The sequence below is a fragment of the Sinocyclocheilus grahami genome, unplaced genomic scaffold (genome assembly GCF_001515645.1).
Source record: "Sinocyclocheilus grahami isolate Dianchi unplaced genomic scaffold, SAMN03320097.WGS_v1.1 scaffold648.1, whole genome shotgun sequence".
Taxonomy (NCBI): Eukaryota; Metazoa; Chordata; class Actinopteri; order Cypriniformes; family Cyprinidae; genus Sinocyclocheilus; species Sinocyclocheilus grahami.
In genome coordinates this window covers 113,171-128,709 of record NW_015505827.1, presented here as the reverse complement: position 1 = coordinate 128,709, position 15,539 = coordinate 113,171, and the positions used below count along the sequence as shown (strand labels likewise).

At 36.2% G+C, this 15,539-nt stretch overlaps 1 protein-coding gene across 2 annotated transcripts; it reads left to right on the top strand.

The window, feature by feature from the left end:
- Positions 1–2,997: 2,997 nt before the first annotated feature.
- On the top strand, positions 2,998–13,929 carry sh3glb1a (SH3-domain GRB2-like endophilin B1a). 2 transcript variants are annotated; one of them, XM_016242205.1, is made up of 9 exons: positions 2,998–3,265; positions 4,149–4,290; positions 5,016–5,144; positions 5,390–5,523; positions 6,360–6,452; positions 12,225–12,314; positions 12,442–12,542; positions 12,626–12,848; positions 12,921–13,929. In XM_016242205.1, the coding sequence occupies exons 1-9, from the start codon at positions 3,203–3,205 to the stop codon at positions 13,026–13,028; spliced, it is 1,083 nt and encodes a 360-aa protein (XP_016097691.1). In that variant the 5' UTR covers positions 2,998–3,202; the 3' UTR covers positions 13,029–13,929. The 2 variants fall into 2 exon arrangements, with proteins under 2 accessions (XP_016097691.1, XP_016097690.1); XM_016242204.1 differs by lacking the exons at positions 12,225–12,314; positions 12,442–12,542; positions 12,626–12,848; positions 12,921–13,929 and adding exons at positions 10,774–10,863; positions 10,991–11,091; positions 11,175–11,397; positions 11,470–12,198 and having other exon boundaries at positions 2,999–3,265.
- The last annotated feature ends 1,610 nt before the right edge of the window (positions 13,930–15,539 follow it).

Below are 15,539 nucleotides of genomic sequence, written 5' to 3'. Positions count from 1 at the left end.
ATTATTATTATTATTATTATTATTATTTACAGTGAGAATGTGGCCAATAATAACTCAAGTAAAGTTTTTTTTTTTCACTTTATTGTCTAAAAAGGATGGGGTTCATTAAAAACTTTTAGTTTCTATTTAGTTTTATTTTCTATGCAAATTCACTCCGCTTCAAAATCACCCCAATCATTCTAGAATCATTCATTTTTTACAAATATCAAAAAATTCTGGTGAAAATTCATGTCTTTCTTTTCATGTTGCAATATGTATCACCGAAAAAAAAAGTTCCCTAGTCATCTTGATTTTCTTTTATATTCAAATCATTGTTGCCAACCCATGATGGGCTAAGAAACTCTCAACCAGTGCAACTTCAAAAACATTTAAAAATAAATGTGAATCCACAAAGTATGTATTTTGTGGTTGTTGTTTTTTTGTTGAGCACTCAAATCTTCTCATGAATTTAAACCTTGCAATGTCTGCTAATAATCTTTTTCACAGAGACTGATCCAGTCCTCTTTAGGGCCCTTTTCTATCCCTGGAGTTATGAATCGCTTCAGCTTTTATGTTCCTTGAAGAGAAATTGATGAGGGTTTCAAACATGATTGCTGACTAAATCAAGTTGCTAGTTAATCCATCTTGCACTGCAATATTCTTCATGTACTTCATTTCACACGGATGGACAATACCTCATGAGGAGATGCACTGTTGATAGAGGACATATTCATTCATCAAGGGATCCTTTAGTTGATGGATATGCAGCTATCAGTGTTGGACTTCACCCATCCATCATCTTCACGGGAGGTCAGGCCTAAAGATCAGAGCCCAGTCGCTGGGCAGCACTTCTATTCAACAACCACATAGAATTAAAGTCACCTTTATTTCAATAGGCTACACCAGACCTGATCCTGGAGAGGCAAAATGGAAATTTCGTTTTTTCCTTCTATCCTTGTTAATTGATTTCTGATTTTCCCATCTTTGCTTGCTTCCTTATTTCCTTCTCTCTTTTGTTTCCTTCCTTCCTTTTGTCTTTCCCTCATTTTCTTTCATCCTCATTTCCTAATTTTCCTGGTTTATTTCCTTCTTTTGCCTCAGTCTTTATCCTCTTCTTTATCCCCTTTCTCTTTTCCTTGCCTCCCCTTTTATTTCCTTTCTTCCTTCTTTGCTATCTTCCTCCATCTTTTTTCCCTCCTCTTCTTCCTCCTTTCCTTCCTTCCTTCTTTCCCACTTCTTTCTACTTTATTCCATTTCTCTTTTCATTCCCTCCCCCTTTATTTCCTTCCTTCATTCCTTCCTCCCTTCTTTGTTATTCCTCCATCTTTTTTCCTTCATCTTTCTTCTTCCACCTTTACTACTTTCCTTCCTTCTCTCTCACTTCTTTGCTATTTTCTTCATACTTTATCCCCTTTCTCGTTTCTTTCCCTCCCCTTTTATTTCCTTCCTTCCTTCTTTGCTATCTTCCTCCGTCTTTGTTCCCTTCCTCTTCTTCCTCCTTTACTTCCTTTTTTCCCCTTCTTTGTTGTCTTCTTCCTGCTTTATCCCCTTTTTTATTTTCCTTCCCTCCCGCCATTATTTACTTCCTACCTTCCTTCCTTCTTTGCTATCTTCCTACATTTTTTTTCCTTCCTCTTCTTCCTCCTTTTCTTCCTTCTTTCCTTCTTTATTTCTTTCTTTGCTTTCTTCTTTACTTTCATTCTTCCTTATTTCCCTTCCCTCTTTTGTCTCCTTCATTCATTATTTCCTTCCTTATTTCCCCCTTCTTTGCTATCTTCTTCCTACTTTATCCCTTCTCTTTTTCCTTCCCTCACCCCTTATTACCTTCCTTCCTTCTTTATTTCCTTCCTCTTCTTCCTTATTCATCCTTTTCTTCCTTCCTTATGTCTTTCTTTGCTTTCTTCTTTCCTTAAATTCTTCCTTATTTTCTTTTATCTTTTGATCATTCTGTCACCGATGGAGTTTTGGTTCCTTGCCGCTGTCGCCTCTGGCTTGCTTAGTTGGGGACACTTCATTTCCAGCGTTATCGTTGACATGATTGCAAAGATATTATTTAAACTGAGCTGGATGTTGACATCACTGAATTCAATGATGAACTGTCTTTAACTGAAAAATGAGTGTTTACTATTGTCATTTTGCATTATTGACACTATTTTCCTAATTAATACTGTTCAGTTGCTTTGTCACAATCTGTATTGTTAAAAGCGCTATATAAATAAAGTTGACTTGACTTGACTTGACAATTTCAGTTTGTTTATTGTGAAATAACTCTGTTCTTCTGTCCTCTGATAAGCATTGTTCAGTGCTGCTGTTCCCAAAAGCTTTAATGCTTTCTTATGATACTTTTGGGAAACACAGCCCTGTTTGAATGCACTGTCAGCAGTGAGTGAACGCTCTCTGTGATGGATTGGTTCTGTGTCTTGTAACATTTGCGTGTTCAGATGAGCAGGAAAATTGTTCTATCCTACACAATTACTCGCTAACAAAGGTTATTCGTCTAATTCAATGCATATTGTACGCATTATTTGTTGTTGTTGTTGTTGTTTAATGAACAAAATCACTGGTAAATGAAACACATCTTAGTATCGATAGGATCGAAACGCCCATCCCTACTAACTACAGGAGAAAAAAGGCTCAGCATGACAGTTTCACAAAATAAAAACATGTTAATCAAGTCTCAAACTTGAAGCAACAAGTCTGACTCAGTATGGCAGTCTGGGCCTTAAAACACTATATCCCGAATCTCTGTACAGCACGGCAGAATATTAATGAAAATGATTCAGTGAAATGTGCCGAAAGCGTTTTGTTTTATATATTTTTAATGATATTAGACCCCATATGTTGATACTGGACACATCTCGTGGTCCAGGTCTGGCCGGGGGCCTGTTCCATAAAACAAGTTTACCAAATAAGCCAGGCTTATTTAAGTTAGTCTGACCTATTTTGAACCAAATCAACTGACAATTAGTCAGACTAACTGAAATAAACCTGGCTTATTTGATACATTTGTTTTCTGAAACGGGCCCGGTTCTTTGCTCGCAGTAATCAGATCTGTGGGTGGATCTTCCTCTTCTCCGCCGGCTGTTGCTTCAGTCATATACGTTCACAAAAAAAAAACCCGGCCGCTGTAATAAAGGATACAATTGATGCCATCACATTTATTTACACAATCCAGGCGTGCGCACTTATATTTAATAATTAGTCTTGTATAGAAAAGGTAAAGATGGATTTTAACGTGAAGAGACTGGCAGCGGACGCTGGTACTTTATTCAGTCGGGCGGTGCAAGTAAGTGCAAATTCAGATTCGCTGTAAAGTTTTATTTCCACACTTTTATGCTAAACACCTGCATTTTTTGTGCATTAAGGCGCTTCTAATGAATTGTAATGTGCATCATACGCAGTATTTCTGTAACGTATTGTTTCTCTGTTATTCAGGGCCTCTCTTTCTCGTGCTGTAAATCTTTGTTCAGCGACTTTTCTCAGTACATAGTCTTATTTTATTTATTTTTTACTTCAAAAGCAAGCATTAAACGTTCGGTTATGTCTTTTAGCTTTGCATACTTTGCTATATGGCCAAAATGCACTGCCATTTTCACTTTTTTGTCCAGGTTTGTGAAGCTAACGCTATAGCTAAAGCAGAGTTTAATCCGGTAACGTTAGAGCTCAGCACATCCACACACAAAGGCTGTGTGGTGAAAACCTGTCTAGCTTGACAGTATTTTTAGCCATCAGCATAGAAATGGTCATATTTGCTGATGACGTGGAAAAATTAAAATAAATAAACGCGGATATGATGCCCCAAAACGCTGCTCTCTAGAAATTGAGACACAACCACTCACATAATAACACTGCAAAACAAACGCCTCAGTGTGTTTATCAAGGGTCAAACTGTTTATGCCTGTTATTGAAAGAATAATGTTAAAATTGGATAAATGTTTGGACATTTCCTTTCATTTAAATCTGTCAGGAATACTTTAATGTTATTCTAGATACTTTTATTTTGTGTGTTGGTGTGTAACTTCCTCAAAAAGCTGAACATTAGAACGTGTTAGACTGGCAACAGTTTAAAATGGTCTGCATTTACCTTGTTTAAGATCTGTGGCAGTATTTTTGGCAAACTTAGGCTCCTCAAAAAAAAATAAAAAAAATTCTGATGTCTTTACAAACAGTTCACAGAAGAAAAATTCGGCCAGGCTGAGAAGACTGAGTTGGATGCACATTTGGATAATCTCCTCACCAGAGCTGAAACCACTAAACACTGGACAGAGAAGATTTTGAAGCAGACAGAAGTGTTACTGCAGCCAAACCCAAGTAAGATCCAATCAGTGGTTAGTTGATTCGTTAGCGTCAATATCTGTATCTAATTAGTTAGGTTTCCATTACTTACTGGTATTAGTATGTTTTGATGGTACAATTTAATTAGCATTATTTTCTCTTAAAAAGTTAATCTTCCTTGGAAATTCATTCATGTTTCTTCTTTTCCTCATAGTGTTCAAATCTCACAGAAATGTCAGAAACTCTATGTAACTGTAACTACAGCTGCTCTCCTCACTATGGTGCCACAACACTTAAAAAAAAAAAACAATCAGCAGGATAGAGAACAAACACAACAGGAGGGAACAAACAGCTGATCAAAACACAGAACTTGCACATACACCTGTCTACTCAATCGCATCTTGAAAAATCACGTTCCTTTTCTCTTCTTTTTATATTTAGAGATTGCTTTGCAAAGACGACACCATGATGCTTTTAGTATTTAATTATTTTAACATTTTGATAATTTTTTTCATTTGTTATTAGTCATGTCATACGCTGAAAAAAGGAAATGGTAACATCTAAATGAATTGGTTTTAAGTTAAAAATATTATTGAACACCACTGAATCTGCCTAAATACTTTGTTATACTTTGGTACACCAAAAACTTCATATAGAAACAAAATCAAAGAATTAAAGAGTTTTATGTGGCATTGATCCATAGTCCTAAAATGTAACATAGGTTTGCATTGTAATGTTATTGTTACTCTCTGCAATTTCAGATGTCAGAATAGAAGAATTCCTGTATGAAAAACTGGACAAAAAGGTGCCCACACGGATGAACAACCATGAGCTTCTGGGTCAGTCCATGATTGACTCTGGGAATGAATTTGGGCCTGGAACAGCCTACGGTAAGCATCAAACACAAGTGCAGCATAGTGCCCTAATTACCCATAGTACCTCATTCAATAATAGTAGTCCACTGCGGTGTGCCAATGCCCCATTTCCCCTTCCTTGAACGTAAACGGCTACAAAAATACAAGTAGTCTGTAAATTGGACGTGAAAGCCCATTTACTGTTAACAGAATAGCCTCTAGACATTTCATAATTTTAAAAATATTAATTTGTTATTATATTGATTCGTGTCTGTCCACAGGAAACGCTTTGATAAAGTGTGGCGAGACAGAGAAGCAGATCGGAGGAGCGGAGCGAGAGTTAATTCAGAGTTCTGCCATCAATTTCCTCACGCCTTTTCGCAACTTTTTAGAAGGAGACTTCAAGACTATATTGGTGAGATCAGACAACCCTAACAACACGTTTTTTTTTTTTTTTGGAAAAATTATTTGGAAATGTTGCTATGTACGCTAGCTTTCAAAAGTCTAGAGTCAATAAAAAAAAAACCTATTCACCGACAGTGCATTAAATTGATCAAAAGTGAAAAAAAAAAATCAAAAATTTACATTGTTATAAGCATCTATTTAAAATGAATACTGTTGTTTTGTTTTTACAAAAAAAAAAAATATATATATATATATTAAGCAGTACAACTGTTTTAAACTTTAATAGTAATAAATGTTTTTGAGCACCATAGAAGGTATATTAAAATGATTTTTGAAGGATCATGTGACAATGGAAATTCAGCTCTGCCATCACAGGAATAAATTACATTTTAAAATGTATGAAAATAGTCATTTTAAACTGTAATATTTCACAACATTACTGTTTTTACTGCATAAGAGACTTCTTTCAAAAACACAAAAATCATACTGCGAATAAACTTGTTAAATTTAAACTGAGATACATAAAATCAGATTGTGATTCAAATTTTAAACCGCATATAGGTCAGCTTTGTAAATATATGATTTAATGAGTGTTTTTTTGTTTTTGTTTTAGCCATTCAAACTACAAAAAAAAAAAGAAAGAAAAAAAACGAATTTGAATCAGATACACTAAAAAAAGACAAGACCAATTTTGCAATCTGTCTGAATAAAACCTATGGTTCATTGTTTTAAGAGGTCAAAAACCATTCAAACGTGTGTGAAGCTGCAACAGGTTTAACTTAAAGAATGTCTGAGAGTTTTTAACAATGAAAATGTAACAAACCAAACTCGTCTGCTCCTCTACAGAAAGAGCGCAAACTGCTTCAGAACAAACGACTGGATCTTGATGCTGCAAAGACCAAGCTAAAAAAAGCCAAAATGGCTGATGCCAGAGCTCTGGTGAGTCATTATTGCTTGTATGTGATTTAGAATAGCATTTTCCCATTAAAATACGACTTCACGTCAATGAGTTGCCTATTGGAACTTCTTTACAAATATAAGCTACAGCCTAGACAACTAGTAATCAGAGACGCCACTTGCCACATCTTCCCTAAATGCAGCTCTTCACTGTCTCTTGTTTTTGCGTTGGCACACGGTAGCCCCTCAGAACTACCCCTCCACCAGGGGACGCTGGCTATGTTGCCAATTTCTCCTTCATGGTGAATTTCCTCCATGTGAAGTGGCTGAAGGTTGGTCTGTGTGTCTTTCACTCGAGTGCCAAGCAGTGTTCTGCTTTAGAAGAGCCACCTTTAAGACGCGCTAGTTCCTCTTTAAGCTGTTGATTAAGCTCTTTTGTCCCGGATATTAGCAGCGTGTGTGTTCCCAGGTTCCTTTTTTGTTGTGCATATAGAGTTTGGAAAGAGGATATCTATGTTTGCTCAACATCGTGATGACATTTCAAAACTGCTCTTTGCCCTTGGCCCCAGTTTCACAAGAGAAGTAAAGAAGTGCTTCAAGATCTCCTCATGACCGGCACTCAAGCTACACACACATATATACACCACTTAAACACATCAGTACCATAACAAACAGCTGTCCTCTTCCAAAATGGGAAGTGTTTAGTTTGCTTCGATTCGCTGTGAATTGTGCAAGTAATTTACAAATAGTCCATGTTTTGAAGCCCTAATCATGCTAACCATGGTTTTTGACAAAATACCTTGTTTTAATTAGTATTACTATGATAAAATTGGGTTAACTTGGCATTAGCATCACTGTAATCAAAATAAGAAATTAAAATTACTCTGAAAGTGTCTTTTTGAAAGACATCACATGATTTTTTAAATGTTTTAATCACAGCAGCATGGCATTTTTTTAGAAACTTGGGTTACCGTGATACATTTTCCTCAGTGATGTTAGCTGCTATTGGATGTTTAGTGTTAACACTCAGGCCTTTCTCTTAATATATTATCGCTGTTTTCAAATGCTGTGCAGATGTGGGCAGAGGAAGTGACGAAGGTAAGAAGAATGTTCTGCCATTTTGGATCAGCTGTGAATCTTGGCGCTAATGTGAAAACTGCAATCTGTGTCATGATTAGTTTCTCTCTTCAGTGGAAAAACTGGAAATAGACCAGTTGGACTTCATCGCCTAATGTTTCTGGTCCAACGTTTTGTTTACAAGGCTTTTTTTTTCTGTGTCCGTAATTTCCAACATAATTTTAAGTTTCTGGTGTCATACAAGATTCCTCAGTGCATGATCAAAAACAGCAAAATATCCTGTTCTAGCTAATCAAAAGAACATTTCTTTAAAAAATTAGCTATGTGCTAAGCTAGTAAGCTAAGGTGTTGGCTTGCTGATTCAAGATTCTTTTTATTGTCACTGTACGAGTCAGCGAAATTAGAGCAACCCTTACAGTGCCGTCACATATAGCTTAGTTAACAATACAATACAAAGACAAACCGCACACAAAAACAAGTACAAACACAGCGATTAGTGCAAAATTAAGCCTTATCTGCAATACAAACAACAATAAAGAGTGCCATTAACAATACAATACAAAGACAAGCAACACACAAAAACCAGTACAAGGCAATAGTGCAAAATTAAGCCTTAGGAAATATTGTCTTGCACACATTATATTGCACAGTTGGCATGTAATAAAAAGATATATATATTGTAGGGATGTAATGATTAACCGCGAGCCGGTTGAAAATCGATTCAAATATGTGACGATTCAAATCGGTTGATATGCTAAACAAATCGCGATTCAATTAGGGGTAGGAGTTTATATGAATGTATGTCTGAGGGGAACTTACTGTCTTTCGATGGTATTTTTTCTTTTCCTCTTGCCTCTGTATAAAGCATATTAAAGTTCATAAGTGCAGCGCTGCTTTTTTTACAGCGGAAACCAGGAAACGCTTTAAGCGCCACCTGCTGGCAGAGGGTGAATCTGCCTCTCATTCAGCTCGTCTGCTGTTTTTGTTTCATGCAGATATTTTTTATGTATAGTTTCACAAAACCGAAGTCAAACCATTCTGTTTTTGCTTCAAATTTCGAAATTATACAATTGAATTTAGATTAAAAACTGCTCATGTTGCATGTATGCAGCATCTTTGTTTGGATCATGATTAAAATGCAGTGGTTGCCTCTAATTTTAAATGGAAAGAGCTCAGACAAAGCCTTAGTTTGTTTATATGAAGAGATTTCTTTTATTTGTTTTACTTATTTATTTGATTTGGGGCTTGTTTTAACATTTCAATTTAGTTTTGTTATTTACATTTACATTATATTTACATTTTGTTTAAAAAATTTTTTTTTTAAATCTTTTATCCAAAGCGACTAACAAATGAGGACAATAGAAGCAATCAAAACCAACAAAAGAGCAATAATTTACAAGTGCTTTATTAGTATATTATTTTAGTGTTATATTTCAATTTCACAAAGAAACGTACAGTATTTTGTCCAAGCAATAATAAAAGGACACATTTAATTTATAATTTGTCTTCAATCTCATTTTGTAAAAAAAAAATTGTGAATCAAATCGAATCGTGAAATCATGATCTCGAATCGTGAGTTGTGTGAAAAGTGAATTACATCCTTAATATATTGCATTGTTTGCATTCTGAAGGCTCAACTGGATGAATAGATATTGCACAATATACAGTGGGTACGGAAAGTATTCAGACCCCCTTAAATTTTTCACTCTTTGTTATATTGCAGCCATTTGCTAAAATCATTTAAGTTAATTCTTTTTCCTCATTCAAAGGGTCTGAATACTTAGGACCATGTGATATTTCAGTTTTTCTTTTTTAATAAATCTGCAAAAATGTCAACGATTCTGTGTTTTTCTGTCAATATGGGGTGCTGTGTGTACATTAATGAGGGAAAAAAAATAACTTAAATGATTTTAGCAAATGGCTGCAATATAACAACGAGTGAAAAATTTAAGGGGGTCTGAATACTTTCCGTACCCACTGTACATAATATTGCACACTATGAAAGAGATTAATGCAACGGAATGTAAACAGAAATTAGTAATATAAAGTGTAAATATATACTGAGTAAGCGCACACTGAGGTATTAACCTATGTAGTTTGAGATATAAAATGTCCCATCAAATTGATGCGTTTCTCAGTTTTATGTATGCGTGTATGCCAGCAGGGTTCAGCTCCCGTATGACGCTGGGGGTAAAAACTGTTCTTGAGTCTATTGGTCCACGATTTGAAGGCAAACTAAAAAATACAAAGTAGATGCAAGGTCCACACAAAGGATCTTGCATGACACTGACTTTACTGAGGTTGAATGGTCTATCCTTTGTTTTCTTTTAATATTATATATTGACCACACTAGTATTATTTTAGTATTCTTTTAGTTAATAATATTTAGAATTTTAAATTGGTATTATGTATATTTTCGGTTTTCATTAAATTATTTTTGTTTGTTTTAATATTTTTTTTCTGTCATTTTTATTAGTTTATTGTTTTATTTTTATTAGTCTTTTAACTTTAATTACTTTTGACCACAGCAGTATTATTTAGTATTCTCTTAGTTAATATTTTGAATTGTTTTTGTGTATGATTTCAGTAATTTTTTATTTTTTTTTTAAGGTCATTTTAATGAGTTTTTTTATTATTTGATAAGTTAAATTTTTCAGTTTTAGTGACTTTAGTACTGAAGTTATAACTTATTTTATTGCATTTAGTTGCCATGCAGCATTTCTGATTTTCATTGTTTTTGTTGTTGTTGTTTAGTTTTTCCATCTAATATTTTTTTTATTTCAACTATTTCATTAACGAAAATCATTTTTATTTGTTTTAGTTAACAACATACTGCATCCAACATCCCCATATTTCCCTTATACTGCATTCACTTAATCATCTCAGCGAAAGCAGTATATCATCCACGTATTTTCCACTTACTTAAAATGCATATTTAAACACTACTCATTTTGACATACTGCTTTTTCACATACTAAGGAAGTACACATATTCGGAACTTCTCTAAGAGGATTCATACAGAGCTTCCTTAATACCTAAATGCTGACTGCTCATCTATCAACTAGTTGATTTTTAAAGATGTAGTTTTTGCACATCATTAGCAGACTCCTGAAGATTTTTCTCTTTAAAACCCGTCAACGATATCTGTTTGAAAACGCACTGGCTATTTTTTCAGTTCCCAGTTGCTTTGTTCCCTTCGAACAGTGTGAGGACTTTTAAGTACACTAGTTGTGATGAATCTCACATCACCCGTGAAACCTTCCCTGACTATCTCTCTCTCTTTCAGGCCGAGCAGGACCTGAAGATGACACAGAGCGAGTTTGACAGACAGGCAGAGATCACCAGGCTTCTTCTGGAAGGAGTCAACAGTACGCATGTGAGCTCATCTGAAAACCTGCCGCCCACTGATCCGCCTGCCAATTCAATTCTCACAACCCTTCAGTTTTACTCTGCGATCCCAAGGTCTGATCCGTAACAAACCATATCATCTCTTTTTGTCCCAGGCCCATCATCTCCACTGTCTAAATGACTTTGTGGAAGCTCAGATGACATATTACGCCCAGTGTTACCAGTACATGGTCAACCTCCAAAAGCAGTTGGGAAAGTAAGACATTTTTATAGGTATATATTTCTTTATAATAATTAAAATGATTATATAACTCATTTGGACTTTCTTTTCCCCTCCAGCTTCCCTTCGGCTTTCTCTTCCAACAACAACCAGTCGACGGCCAGCGGCACGGCCAGCATCTCCGTACCCATCCTGCCACTCTCAGGCCCTCTTCCTGCCAACACAGCCAATGCGTCTTCAGGTTTCACCGAGCTACAAAACTTCAGTGGGAGCCGTAAAGCGCGGGTGCTGTACGATTACGACGCTGCGGGCAGCAACGAGCTCTCTTTATTGGCTGATGAGGTGAGCGGCCCATTTTGAATTTGTACAACAGTCTCTTGGTTTGAATGCACACTAACTTGTCTTTTATTTCAGGTGATCATGGTGAGCAGCGTCCCAGGCATGGACTCTGATTGGCTGATGGGTGAACGTGGGAATCAGAAGGGAAAAGTGCCTATTACTTATTTGGAGCTGCTAAATTAAGAGAAAAAAACAAGTGTTGTTGGAACCAAAAGAGAAACGTATAGTGTATCCCAGCTGTGCTGCGTACCGTATATGCAACCTTGACATCTAGTGCTGCTCGCATGCAACAGTATTTTATCGGATGTGACGTCTTGCAGTCCCAGAATGGGAAGAGGTTCTAACCGGACAAGTGTTTACAAATTAATTAATGCAAAAAAAATTGTGTGTGTGCTTTTGATGTGACATGCCAAGCAAAAACCAAGCAAGAGTGTCTTATTTGAGTATTTACATGTGTTTACAACAAGTAAGTATTAAGAGTGATTGTCATTTTTATCAATTTTAAATTGGTTTCCATTCTGTACATTAACTCGTTTCAGGTTCTAGAACATTTCAGAGGAATTCCTGTAGAGGTGGAGACGTAAATATGCCATAATTTATTTTCAGGGTCTCATATACGGCCCCATCGTAGCGGACATGTGCCTCGATTATTATCTTCTGCGGTTTACATTTCTCTTTATTGCGTTAAAAGGTTGAGCACACAAAGAAAATGCTTTATTTGCACGCAAACAGCCTTTCCTGTTATGCATTATGAAACTGTGTCCTTTATATACATGCAGTCTTCATTAACCATGCTATGCATATATGCAGTTATGATACAAGTATTCATTGCCGAGCAGGACCTGAAGATGACACAGAGCGAGTTTGACAGACAGGCAGAGATCACCAGGCTTCTTCTGGAAGGAGTCAACAGTACGCATGTGAGCTCATCTGAAAACCTGCCGCCCACTGATCCGCCTGCCAATTCAATTCTCACAACCCTTCAGTTTTACTCTGCGATCCCAAGGTCTGATCCGTAACAAACCATATCATCTCTTTTTGTCCCAGGCCCATCATCTCCACTGTCTAAATGACTTTGTGGAAGCTCAGATGACATATTACGCCCAGTGTTACCAGTACATGGTCAACCTCCAAAAGCAGTTGGGAAAGTAAGACATTTTTATAGGTATATATTTCTTTATAATAATTAAAATGATTATATAACTCATTTGGACTTTCTTTTCCCCTCCAGCTTCCCTTCGGCTTTCTCTTCCAACAACAACCAGTCGACGGCCAGCGGCACGGCCAGCATCTCCGTACCCATCCTGCCACTCTCAGGCCCTCTTCCTGCCAACACAGCCAATGCGTCTTCAGGTTTCACCGAGCTACAAAACTTCAGTGGGAGCCGTAAAGCGCGGGTGCTGTACGATTACGACGCTGCGGGCAGCAACGAGCTCTCTTTATTGGCTGATGAGGTGAGCGGCCCATTTTGAATTTGTACAACAGTCTCTTGGTTTGAATGCACACTAACTTGTCTTTTATTTCAGGTGATCATGGTGAGCAGCGTCCCAGGCATGGACTCTGATTGGCTGATGGGTGAACGTGGGAATCAGAAGGGAAAAGTGCCTATTACTTATTTGGAGCTGCTAAATTAAGAGAAAAAAACAAGTGTTGTTGGAACCAAAAGAGAAACGTATAGTGTATCCCAGCTGTGCTGCGTACCGTATATGCAACCTTGACATCTAGTGCTGCTCGCATGCAACAGTATTTTATCGGATGTGACGTCTTGCAGTCCCAGAATGGGAAGAGGTTCTAACCGGACAAGTGTTTACAAATTAATTAATGCAAAAAAATTTTTGTGTGTGTGCTTTTGATGTGACATGCCAAGCAAAAACCAAGCAATAGTGTCTTATTTGAGTATTTACATGTGTTTACAACAAGTAAGTATTAAGACTGATTGTCATTTTTATCAATTTTAAATTGGTTTCCATTCTGTACATTAACTCGTTTCAGGTTCTAGAACATTTCAGAGGAATTCCTGTAGAGGTGGAGACGTAAATATGCCATAATTTATTTTCAGGGTCTCATATACGGCCCCATCGTAGCGGACATGTGCCTCGATTATTATCTTCTGCGGTTTACATTTCTCTTTATTGCGTTAAAAGGTTGAGCACACAAAGAAAATGCTTTATTTGCACGCAAACAGCCTTTCCTGTTATGCATTATGAAACTGTGTCCTTTATATACATGCAGTCTTCATTAACCATGCTATGCATATATGCAGTTATGATACAAGTATTCATTTCATGATAAAAACAAATTATATTTACTGATAACTACTTTTTTATACCTATGTGCCTTACATTTGTCTTGGAGTTGATGTTTTTAAACTGTTTAAAGCAACAACAAAAGACATTGTTGAGAGATGAGTGCTAATTTTACACATTGTGCCATCCTCTATCTAATAAAAGTACTTTTTTTTTTTGTTTTCTCTGATATTTACAGTATAACTACAAAAGCACAGGTTATCTAACCGCTTAAATTCTGCGATTACTACCATAGATTTATAAACAATGATTTTGTTCCATAATAAACAAAAATGTAAAAAAAAAAGTGAGGTTTTACCGTTCTGTTTTGATTTTGAATTGTCTCGTCCTATTTCATGTGCTGTTCAGAATATATATTTAATTATTTCTGCAGTATACTTAGAGTTATTAAACTCAATATGCGTTTTGCTTCTGGCTAAAATACAGGTCCTCGGTCCATAACTTTGCTTTCTCCAGTCTGAGTTTAAAGTTAAAAAGCCTTGATGGATTTTTGTTTTCTTACAAACACACAGATTTTCACTTCACAAGTCATTAATTGATGGACTGGAGTCTTGTGGATTATTGTGATGTTTTTATCAGCCGTTTGGACTGTCATTCTGACGGCACCCATTCAGGGGATCTGATGGTTTAATTTAATGCTAAATTTCTCCAAATCTATTCTGATGAAGAAAGAAACTCATTTACATCTTGGATGGCCTGAGGGTGAATGCATTCTCAGCTAATTTTAATTTTTGGGCGAATTATTCCTTTAAGAAATGCAAGGCACTAACTAAATAAAACAGTTTTATTTCAAAGACCACAAATGGACACCATTGAATTAAATATTGGGTACATTAGGAAACGGTATAGCATACTACTATATAATTGCATAATGAGTGCTGTTTCACATACTATTTTCAATAAAAACTAAGCAGCTTGTTATAATATTTTGCACACAACATCGATGTGGAAATATGAATAGGCCTAACTGTTCTCCCAAATGTCAGCAGAGGTCAGGCTTTTCACTCGTTAGTCATTTTTGGTTTCTAAATGAATAATATTTTGGAATCGGAAAGTACCTTAAAGTTACACATAATATGCAATAAGTCGTACATGAATATTATTAAATGTACCTGTATAGGTCATCTCTTGAACATGGCCTACCTCTCTTCTTTGAACAGAAGAGTCACTGACTCCCCTTCATTGTTAAATATAAATCATGCGTATAACATGCTGTTGTTTATGTATGGTGCAGGTGACAGGCTCATGTGTTGGTGTTACTCTTGTGTAAACAGTGTGAGGATGGTCAGCGAGGGGAGGGTTAAGAGGAAGTTGTGCTAAACAGGCTGTTGACTTCCTGTGCTGTTGTGGCACTTGCAGGCGTTCATTCTTGCTGTCTGTTACTCAGCCTCACATGGCGAGAGGGCAATGCTCAGTTCCTTCCTGAAAACAGCAATGTGAGAGCCGACCTGCGAAGTGCTCCTTTCTGCTTCTGCAAAAAACTCACTCTGATGAACAGTGAGACTTTAAAAAACATGTATGTAGCTCTGAAGACTACACAAAAATCTAAACTACACTATGTAAAATACATCTAAAAATCTAAATCTATCTTTTATACATATATAAAAAGTTATATAGGCATATATAATGTGTGTGTGTGTGTGTATATATATATACAGTCATGGCCAAAAATATTGGCACCCTTGGTAAATATGATCAAAGAAGGCTGTGAAAATTAATCTGCATTGTTAATCCTTTTGATCTTTTATTTTAAAAATTCACAAAAATCTAACCTTTCATTGGAAATTCTTATGAGTAAAATATCTCTGAAGTATATTCCCATTCATATTTACAATTTTG

Bases quoted from the DNA above. Each gene is read 5' to 3' on its own strand.
- sh3glb1a (XM_016242205.1), top strand. From the start codon at position 3,203: ATGGATTTTAACGTGAAGAGACTGGCAGCGGACGCTGGTACTTTATTC. The intron at 3,266-4,148 runs GTAAGTGCAAAT...CTTTACAAACAG, and splicing joins TATTCAGTCGGGCGGTGCAA to TTCACAGAAGAAAAATTCGG. The intron at 6,453-12,224 runs GTGAGTCATTAT...CAAGTATTCATT, and splicing joins TGGCTGATGCCAGAGCTCTG to GCCGAGCAGGACCTGAAGAT.